The following is a 10,877-nucleotide window of genomic DNA, read 5'->3' as shown; positions in this document are numbered from 1 at the left end:
ACATCATCTCTGTCTTTAATGACACCTGACATAGTGCTAGCTACATCATCTCTACTCTTTAATGACACCTGACATAGTGCTAGCTACATCAACTCCACTCTTTAATAATAACACATATCTACATTTGATCCTTTTAAATGTTTTCATCAAGACTTGAGCCGTCCCAATTCATACCCATAAATCTCTCAATTTGAAGAAATAAGGCCACTCCCCCCCCTTTTGCCTTCAAAAGAAATGAGTGAAGATTAGAAAGAGAAGTTACTCTGACATACCAGCCTCTTATGAGCTCGTCATATTGAATGTTTTAGAACAGTCTGCCCCCTTTCAATCTTTCCCAGGTTAAGCCAGTCTCTTTGAAGTGGAGCGTGTGTGTGTGTGTGTGTGTGTGTGTGTGTGTGTGTCTACTTATGTCTCCTTCTCTTCTCTTCTGTTCTTCAGTCTAATTAAAAAGAACCCGTCTTGAATCTTATCAGGGAACACATCTCCGATCAGGAAATCACATTACTTTTTTACAAGTGTGTCGAGTGTGTGTGTTTGCGTGCGATACCAACGGCAAACTGAACTTCAGCGTGCCAAGTGAGGAGAATTACAACCATCGCCTCCACCCCGACACACACACACACACACACACACCTCGGAGTGAGGGGAGGACCGTACGTAGTGTTACCATGAGCGATAACGAGGAGGCTTAAGGATCTCTGCCATCTAATCACTGCCTGCATTTCAAAGGGAAGAGCTACCAATTAAAATAGATGGAGCTCAATAAGGACTCACGACCTGGCCTCGACTAGCTGTGGAGAGATGGAGAGATGGAGGGAAAGAGGGAGAGAGGGGAGGGAGAGATATAGATAGAAATAGAGCTAGACAGAGAGAGAGACGGAGAGAGAGTGAAAGAACCATCTAGCACCCCGACTTCAAAACCAATCGGCCATGTCTCAGTACCGAACAGGGAGTGGGAGAGAAAGGGGGGAGAGAGATAGTAAAAGAGTGAGACAGAGAGAAAAAGAGGAAGAGTGAGAGAGGAAGAGAAAGAGGCAGAGAGTGCATGTGATGCACATCATATGGAGTGTTCAAGTTGTCTGAACGTGTCAGTGGGAAGCACATCATATGGAGTGTTCAAGTTGTCTGAACGTGTCAGTAGGAAGCACATCATATGGAGTGTTCAAGTTGTCTGAACGTGTCAGTGGGAAGCACATCATATGGAGTGTTCAAGTTGTCTGAACGTGTCAGTAGGGAGCACATCATATGGAGTGTTCAAGTTGTCTGAACGTGTCAGTAGGGAGCACATCATATGGAGTGTTCAAGTTGTCTGAACGTGTCAGTAGGAAGCACATCATATAGAGTGTTCAAGTTGTCTGAACGTGTCAGTAGGGAAGCACATCATATGGAGTGTTCAAGTTGTCTGAACGTGTCAGTAGGAAGCACATCATATGGAGTGTTCAAGTTGTCTGAACGTGTCAGTGGGAAGCACATCATATGGAGTGTTCAAGTTGTCTGAACGTGTCAGTAGGGAAGCACATCATATAGAGTGTTCAAGTTGTCTGAACGTGTCAGTGGGAAGCACATCATATGGAGTGTTCAAGTTGTCTGAACGTGTCAGTGGGAAGCACATCATATGGAGTGTTCAAGTTGTCTGAACGTGTCAGTGGGAAGCACATCATATGGAGTGTTCAAGTTGTCTGAACGTGTCAGTAGGAAGCACATCATATGGAGTGTTCAAGTTGTCTGAACGTGTCAGTGGGAAGCACATCAATGACACGGCTCCATGGGACACTGTTTATTTAATGTATTTATTTGATAGGCTGCAGCCCATCTACGTACATTAACATTCCATAAGACAACAGTCCTATATGGATCCCAGAAGTAATGACGACCCAAGAGCTCATTTAACATCATTACAAAAAAAGGGCACATATGGCCGTTATCTAATGACTACTAATTATCTCAATGTCTGGCATGCCAAATGGCACCCTATTCCCTATGTAGTTAACTACTTCTGAAAAGTAGTGCACTAAAACAGGGAATGGGATGCCATTTGGGATGCCAGACAATCCATTTTCATTTGCTCGGGAGTAATTGAAGCAAAACAGCCTTACTCCAGCTTCAGCACAGTAGAATTGGTCGCAATGATGAATTACAGACATATTGGTGTGTGATGATCAATGCATTGCACGAAACCATGAATCAAAAGTGTAAACTCGTCATGATGAGCCTTCATCTAATTGAATAACAATGATACTCCCACCATGAATTGGAGGTAGCATTGAAAATGATCAAATTCAATGGTCTTTCATTTCAGAGAAAAAGGCATAAATCTATAAAACAGAAAGCACAGATATAATACACTTTGATTCTCACTTTCATTCATAGAAAAATAGAAACTAGAAACCCCTTCATGTGTGTTTTGAACCAGGCCTCTGGCAGTTGGTAAAAGGCAGTTTGAGGTGAGGTGTTAATACCATCTGACAAACTGGTAACATATTTCATCCAGTCTGACATCATTAACTAATCAAGATCGATCGTTCCTCCTCCGTGACTTTGGTCGCACCCGCTGTCATCACGCGCGTGTGTTCCAGTGTGTGTGTTCTCCCGACTCATCACTTTCCCTTCCAGAGATCCGACTCAGGCTGGACCCAGTCCCCTCCCATGATGCTTTGCAGGCGAAAGTCTTGGAAATATTCCAAGAGGTGGCTGCATCGTGAGAGAGAGAGAGAGAGAGAGAGAGAGAGAAAAGTGCAGTCTGTCAGTTTGGTAACACACACAATCTGTGAATTTGCGAGACACACGCGCGCACACACACCCGCACACAGAAACCTGTGAATTTGCATGTAATTTTCTCAGTGTAATAAAACATGGGGCTGACTATTGGAATCTGTCCACTGACAACTAACACATCTAAGCACTGAATACTTATGCAGTGGTGGAGAGGTGTCTCTGTCACACACACACACACACACACACACACGGAATACTTATGCAGTGGTGGAGAGGTGTCTCTGTCACACACACACACACACACACACACACGGAATACTTATGCAGTGGTGGAGAGGTGTCTCTGTCACACACACACACACACACGGAATAGTTATGCTGCAGAGGAGTAGGCTTTATCTCCGTCATCTAAACATATTTTTAAAAGTAGAGTTGGCAGTGTGTGTGTGTTTGTATAGAGTCGGCAATGCAGTCTTCTCCAGAAAAATGCTCTGTAAGAGTTTCAGCCTTGAACATTGTGTGTCTGAAGAAGGAAGAGACTGTGTTCTGACTAAAGAAAGGTAGACAGACATGAACCCTCCTTTTCTACAGACAGACATGAACCCTCCTTTTCTACAGACAGACATGAACCCTCCTTTTCTACAGACAGACATGAACCCTCCTTTTCTATAGACAGACATGAACCCTCCTTTTCTATAGACAGACATGAACCCTCCTTTTCTACAGACAGACATGAACCCTCCTTTTCTACAGACAGACATGAACCCTCATTTTCTATAGACAGACATGAACCCTCCTTTTCTATAGACAGACATGAACCCTCCTTTTCTATAGACAGACATGAACCCTCCTTTTCTACAGACAGACATGAACCCTCCTTTTCTACAGACAGACATGAACCCTCCTTTTCTACAGACAGACATGAACCCTCCTTTTCTACAGACAGACATGAACCCTCCTTTTCTACAGACAGACATGAACCCTCCTCACAGTGAAAGCAGACTGAACCAGGTTTTCCTCTAGGATTTTGCATGTGCTTAGCTCCATTCCATTCATTTTTTATACTGAAAAACTCCCCAGTCCTTAACGATTACAAGCATACCCATAACATGATGCAGCCACCATTATGCTTGAACACATGGAGAGTGGTACTCAGTAATGTGTTGTACTGGATTTGTCCCAAACCTAACACTTTGTATTCAAGACAAAAGGTTAATTGCCTAGCCATTTTTTTTTGCAGTATTACTTTAGTGCCTTGTTGCAAACAGGATGAATGATTTTGGAATATGTTTTATTCTGTACAGGCTTCTTTCTTTTCACTCTGTCATTTAGATTAGTATTGTGGAGTAACTACAATGTTATTGATCCATCCTCAGTTTTCTCCTATCCCAGCCATTGAACACTCTGTAACTGTTTTTAAAGTCACTATTGGCCTCATGGTGAAATCCCTGAGCAGTTTCCTTCCTCTCGGGCAACTGAGTAAAAAATAAAACATAAATAAAAATACATAATTACACTTTTACATTATGGGGTATTCTGTGTAGGCCAGTGACAAAAAATGTTTTTTTAATCAAATCAAATGTATTTTTATAGCCCTTCGTACATCAGCTGATATATCAAAGTGCTGTACAGAAACCCAGCCTAAAACCCCAAACAGCAAGCAATGCAGGTGTAGAAGCACGGCAAGCATCCATTTTGCATTCAGGCTGTAACAACAACACAATGTGGAAAACGTCTGGGGCTGTGAATACTTTCTGAAGGCAATAAACAGACTCACAAGTTGGGCTTCTGCCCCTCCACGAGGTCAGCCTGGGGGACGGGGTAGAGGGACTCGTAGGTACGCCCCGCACCGGACCCGTGGATGGCGTACGAGTTCATCTTGTTCACGTTAGGGGGGAAGTAGCACCAGGGGAGAAGAGCCTCACCCTCCCACCTGTTTCCTGTGATGGTTGCTGTGAACGACAGGGGCAGTTGTTGCTGGAAACAAAAACAAAACATTTGGTTTTAAACCAAACTGATGACTGTATCTGTTGGACCCTTAGATTACTGTTAGGGCAAGTGACAAAATAGAGGTAAGTCTGTGTGAATATAACTAGATGAAATATATTGGGGCAGAACTAAATATTTATAAGATATGAGTGTAATACATTGTACTCTTTCATTGTTCATTCATTCATGCATTAATTAATTAATTCATCCATCCATTCATTCATGCATTAATTCATTCATCCATCCATTCATGCATTAATTCATACATTCCATCCATTCATTCATGCATTAATTCATTCATCCATCCATTCATGCATTAATTCATGCATCCATCCATTCATTCATGCATTAATTAATTAATTAATCCATCCATCCATTCATGCATTAATTCATTAATTCATCCATCCATTTATTCATTCATGCATTAATTCATCCATGCATTCATTCATTCATGCATTAATTCATCCATCCATCCATTCATTCATGCATTAATTCATCCATCCATTCATTCATCCATTCATTCATTCATCCATCCAGTCATTCATCCATCCATCCAGTCATTCATCCATTCATAGGGAGGATGTGAGGGTGTTCACTTACCATGAATGCGTGACCTCTTCCAGAGAGCAGTAACACCAAGTGTTGTCCATGTCTGCAACAGAAGAGTAATAATCAGTATAGTGCTACTGGAGAACCATCAATCAGACCATCAACGCCTCTAGAGAACGGCTCTACTTACGGACACACTTCCACCTCTAGATAGTTCACAGTAGTACTGTCCAGGAAGAACGCCTCAACCACTGTAGAAAAATAACATGAAAAGGGTTATATTATACGCATTGAAAACCATCTTGTTGTGCCTAGTGGCCTAAAGTAGGATGACTGAAAAAACGTCCACAAACAACATAAAAAATGAGCAATCAACGATACATTCAATATTCACTTCACAATTATTATGGTAGTAATAGTTATGATTATGCAATTACCCCCACGACCAGAACAAACCACCACTGTTCTCTCTACCCAACTTTATAGTCCCAGAGGCCAGGGAAGGGCTGTCCTGTTCTCTTTCTTTACCTTTATAGTCCCAGAGGCCAGGGAAGGGCTGTCCTGTTCTCTCTCTACCTTCATAGTCCCAGAGGACAGGGAAGGGCTGTCCTGTTCTCTCTCAACCTTCATAGTCCCAGATACCAGGGAAGGGCTGTCCTGTTCTCTCTCTACCTTCATAGTCCCAGAGACCAGGGAAGGGCTGTCCTGTTCTCTCTCTACCTTCATAGTCCAAGAGGCCAGGGAAGGGCTGTCCTGTTCTCTCTCTACCTTTATAGTCCCAGTGGCCAGGGAAGGGCTATCCTGTTATAACTCTCTCTACCCACCTTCATAGTTCCAGAGGCCAGGGAAGGGCTGTCCTGTTCTCTCTCTACCTTTATAGTCCCAGAGGCCAGGGAAGGGCTGTCCTGTTCTCTCTCTACCTTTATAGTCCCAGAGGCCAGGGAAGGGCTGTCCTGTTCTCTCTTTACCTTTATAGTCCCAGAGGCCAGGGAAGGGCTGTCCTGTTATAACTCTCTTTACCCACCTTCATAGTTCCAGAGGCCAGGGAAGGGCTGTCCTGTTCTCTCTCTACCTTTATAGTCCCAGAGGCCAGGGAAGGGCTGTCCTGTTCTCTCTCTACCTTTATAGTCCCAGAGGCCAGGGAAGGGCTGTCCTGTTCTCTCTTTACCTTTATAGTCCCAGAGGCCAGGGAAGGGCTGTCCTGTTATAACTCTCTTTACCCACCTTCATAGTTCCAGAGGCCAGGGAAGGGCTGTCCTGTTATAACTCTCTTTACCCACCTTCATAGTTCCAGAGGCCAGGGAAGGGCTGTCCTGTTATAACTCTCTTTACCCACCTTCATAGTTCCAGAGGCCAGGGAAGGGCTGTCCTGTTATAACTCTCTTTACCCACCTTCATAGTTCCAGAGGCCAGGGAAGGGCTGTCCTGTTATAACTCTCTTTACCCACCTTCATAGTTCCAGAGGCCAGGGAAGGGCTGTCCTGTTATAACTCTCTTTACCCACCTTCATAGTTCCAGAGGCCAGGGAAGGGCTGTCCTGTTATAACTCTCTCTACCCACCTTCATAGTTCCAGAGGCCAGGGAAGGGCTGTCCTGGAGGGCCGGAGGGACCAGGAGGGTTGTTGAAGAAGGGAGCAGACACCTGCATCTTCATCCCTCCATCCCCGGGAGAAAACGTCACCTTCACAGGGTCATGATCCACAGGAAGGCTGTCCCATGTGGTGCTGATCACAAACTCCATCTCAGTCTGGCAGAGAGAACGATTGGTTATGGGTTTTGCTGTTTTGTATTTACAATGGGATGAGACTATGCTGTGTAAAGACCAACAGCCAAGTCCCAGATCTGTTTGTGATATCATGTTCATTCCCGGGCTTGACAATGAGTGCAGGAGTTGACAGCAGCACCAATACTAGGGAAGTCAAACATTCAGGCTGCTGCATACACTATGGAGGATAAATGGAACTATGGAGCTAATTATGTACCTATGGAGACTAAATGGAACTATGGAGCTAATTATGTACCTATGGAGACTAAATGGAACTATGGAGCTTATTATGTACCTATGGAGACTAAATGGAACTATGGAGCTAATTATGGAACTATGGAGGCTAAATGGAACTATGGAGGCTTAAATGGAACTATGGAGCTTATTATGTACCTATGGAGACTAAATGGAACTATGGAGCTTATTATGTACCTATGGAGACTAAATGGAACTATGGAGCTAATTATGGAACTATGGAGGCTAAATGGAACTATGGAGGCTTAAATGGAACTATGGAGGCTTAAATTGAACTATTGAGGCTTAAATGGAACTATTGAGGCTTAAATGGAACTATTGGAGGCTTAAATAGAACTATTGGAGGCTTAAATAGAACTATTAGAGGCTTAAATAGAACTAAGGAGGCTTAAATGGAACTATTGGAGGCTTAAATAGAACTATGGAGGCTTAAATATAACTATGGAGGCTTAAATATAACTAAGGAGGCTTAAATATAACTAAGGAGGCTTAAATGGAACTATTGGAGGCTTACATAGAACTAAGGAGGCTTAAATATAACTATGGAGGCTTAAATAGAACTAAGGAGACTTAAATGGAACTATTGGAGGCTTAAATAGAACTAAGGAGGCTTAAATATAACTAAGGAGGCTTAAATAGAACTATGGAGGCTAAATGGAACTATGGAGGCTAAATTGAACTATGGAGGCTAAATGGAACTATGGAGGCTAAATGGAACTATGGAGGCTAAATGGAACTATGGAGGCTAAATGGAACTATGGAGGCTAAATGGAACTATGGAGGCTAAATGGAACTATGGAGGCTAAATGGAACTATGGGGGCTAAATTGTGTTCGAGAGCATTTCTTTACTCACTCAAATGGTTATACGAGTGAGAACTAGGTGTAATTGTTGCAATAGCTTTTGATTTTGTCATATAGAATTATTTTATATTGTGCTAACTACCCCTAATGTGGACAGTTGGTATTACTATCTTACACAAGCTTGCATTTTCAACGGATACATGGAGTGGATTTACACATCCTTTTAACCTCAGGTTGGTGATGTTAATATACACGTTTACAGTCATCAAGATGATACTAAATCGATTGCTTAAAAACAGATTTGTATACATGGTTTGGTATCATTTATTTTATCATACGTGCCTGTCCGTCACAGGACTTTGAACACAGTTGATCATTTTCAAACTCAACTACAAGGAAAAATCGTGTCACTCTCTTTATAAAAGTAGCTGGCCACAAACAAATACACCGATTTGAAAGTCAAGCTATCGCCAAAGACAGTCAAGCCCTGTCACTATGTAGATCTACCAGTGAGGTGGTGATTCGTTGAAATGATCCAATCAGAAAAGTGTTGTTTCTCTTTTCTTATTGGCCGTCTACCGGAAACACTGTGGCTGGAGGACGCTCAACCTGTCAGAATTACAGTGTGCTCAGATCCCCTGTCTGTGTTGAATAGTTTATCATCTGACAAATCTAATAGGAGTTACTTACTTTTTGGAGGCATTCATGTTATTATGGAGAATCGTTGGATCCCAGCCAATTTGGGTGTGGAAGGGAAAGAAATTGTAGACCAGATAGCCAAAAGGGCTTTAAAACTAGACATGTTTGATATTGATGTTCTACTGGGTAGCAGTGAGGCCAAATGTAAGATCAGAGCCATTCTGATAGATGTGTGGCAGAAGAGATGGGACTCTTCTGGGCTGGCTTTTATATGTCTTCCAAACAAAGGTCGCTGGACCAAGACTCAAAGGTCAGATTAGATTGTGTTTGCTCGATTGCGCACACATTGAACTCGTCATTACATGGTTGGTAAGCATGCGAATGGTTTGTATCTGGAGTGTGTGGTCGATGAAATTGTGGAGCATGTGTTGTTAGAAGTATGTTGAAGAGAGGGAAAGATTCAAGTGGAAGGTCATTGATATTGGACGGGGTTTGGAAGGGGTTTGGGGGATGGTGGAGGGTCTTGGACGATATTCTGCTAATTTTCTCATTGATGGAACATTTGATCTCAATACAGTTTTTTGTTTCCAAAAATAAAATCTGTTTCGAACAGAGTAGACTTCACCCGTTGCCAAGGTTTCTGAAAATTGCGTTGTTTAAGACTGCAAAGTAGGCGTTCCCTAACGAAAATAAACTAGAACGCGCCAATTGGCTCTCGCTAGTTCGTGCATGGCTCTGCCCACCTCCTTGCTAGTTCTGCCCACTGTGATTAATTTGCTCCCATTGGAAACGTCAGGCGGTTGTCTATCTTGGGTTAGTTAAACAAATATTGTTAAACACTGTCGCACAGGGAGATTAGGTCATACATGGCTACTACATGTTCTCATCTCTCGACAGGTCTATGTTGTATACCCAAGTTCGATATGGTTTGTCTTTTAGACGAGCGCAAACGTTACATTTCGCCGCGGTTATTGTCCCGTTCCATTGATTTCTATACAATATCCAGGGATTCATTTGCGCGCATTATTGATTACAGTAAAACAAGCTAATCCATACTAGTATAGAATGGCCTCTTGGTAAATGCTGTCGTGTGCAGTTTATAAGGTGCTAATTTAGCAAAATATAGGTGTGACACGTGTGTAGGGCGTTTTTTAAATGTTTGGTATTCAAATATCACAAACAATTGAAGCGTATCATGATTATTATTTTGGACATTTAAAACGGGTGTTTTGACACTGGGCTAAAAATCTAAAGTCGGGGGCATATTCATCACGCCGATTCTGTAGCAAAACGTTTCTTAAATGGAACGAAACGGAGGGATGAATTTGTCCAATTTTAACTCGATCAATTTTGGGAAATGATTACCCCTGTTTGCTTCCGTTTGGTTCTTAAACGGTAAATGGTTTGCGTAATGAATACACTCCTTGAAACATCAACATTATAATTTTCCAATTTATGATTTAGGAATAAACAGGATTTTACTTCATCAAATAAAAAACTACTGAATGAGTCCAAAAACATGCTTCGATTTACTGATTCTGATGACACAACTGAAAACACGAAATATTATTGCCTACTAACACGTCTGAGACCAGGCTAAAATAAGCCTGCCCTGCACACTGGTGCCAGCATGGTAGACCAAGAGCAGTGTTATTCGTAGTAGCCGCATAAGTATGGCACAATGCAGTAATTTGGAAAACATAAAACTTGTACTAAACTTACCATTTTAAGTTCTGCGCATGTAAGTACATAGAGGAAGATAACCGCTTTTAGCGACACCGATGTCCACGATCGGTGCATCATGACTGATAGGAAGGCTAACGTTACTTACTTTGTAAGAATATTAATCCAGTTGCGCGCTGGTGTGATGCCTATATATTTAGCTTGTTATCAAAATACATACAGTAGCTCGTGCCAAAGAGATAATACACTTTCAATGGAGTATCAACTTCCTGGTATGATCATATGACGATATATCTTCCCTATCAGATGTTCTTGGGTGGAATAATTACGGAATCAGTTGGCACGCAACCCAGTACAACAGTCTCGAAGTACATTTGTTTACATATTGAAATGGCGTTTCATATCTAATTGATTGATGCCAGGTTTAAACTGTGTTCCAGGAAATAGGTGGAACTGTGTGTATGTTTCTAATTTATGGGG

At 42.2% G+C, this 10,877-nt stretch overlaps 1 protein-coding gene across 2 annotated transcripts; it reads right to left on the bottom strand.

Annotated features, from left to right (window-relative positions):
* Nucleotides 1-1,775: 1,775 nt before the first annotated feature.
* On the bottom strand, nt 1,776-10,860 carry LOC139394476 (UPF0462 protein C4orf33 homolog). 2 transcript variants are annotated; one of them, XM_071142547.1, is made up of 6 exons: nt 10,546-10,860; nt 6,814-7,000; nt 5,444-5,504; nt 5,305-5,356; nt 4,493-4,692; nt 1,776-2,691 (listed from the first exon to the last, which is right to left on the bottom strand). In XM_071142547.1, exons 2-6 carry the CDS (start codon nt 6,992-6,994, stop codon nt 2,598-2,600), a joined length of 588 nt encoding a protein of 195 aa, XP_070998648.1. In that variant the 5' UTR covers nt 6,995-7,000; nt 10,546-10,860; the 3' UTR covers nt 1,776-2,597. The 2 variants fall into 2 exon arrangements, with proteins under 2 accessions (XP_070998648.1, XP_070998646.1); XM_071142545.1 differs by having other exon boundaries at nt 10,437-10,799.
* Between the last annotated feature and the right edge of the window lie 17 nt (nt 10,861-10,877).

This window comes from Oncorhynchus clarkii, unplaced genomic scaffold, assembly GCF_045791955.1.
Source record: "Oncorhynchus clarkii lewisi isolate Uvic-CL-2024 unplaced genomic scaffold, UVic_Ocla_1.0 unplaced_contig_5646_pilon_pilon, whole genome shotgun sequence".
Lineage (NCBI taxonomy): Eukaryota > Metazoa > Chordata > Actinopteri > Salmoniformes > Salmonidae > Oncorhynchus > Oncorhynchus clarkii.
Note: the sequence above shows the minus strand (reverse complement) of the source record. Positions and strands in the feature narration are given on the sequence as shown.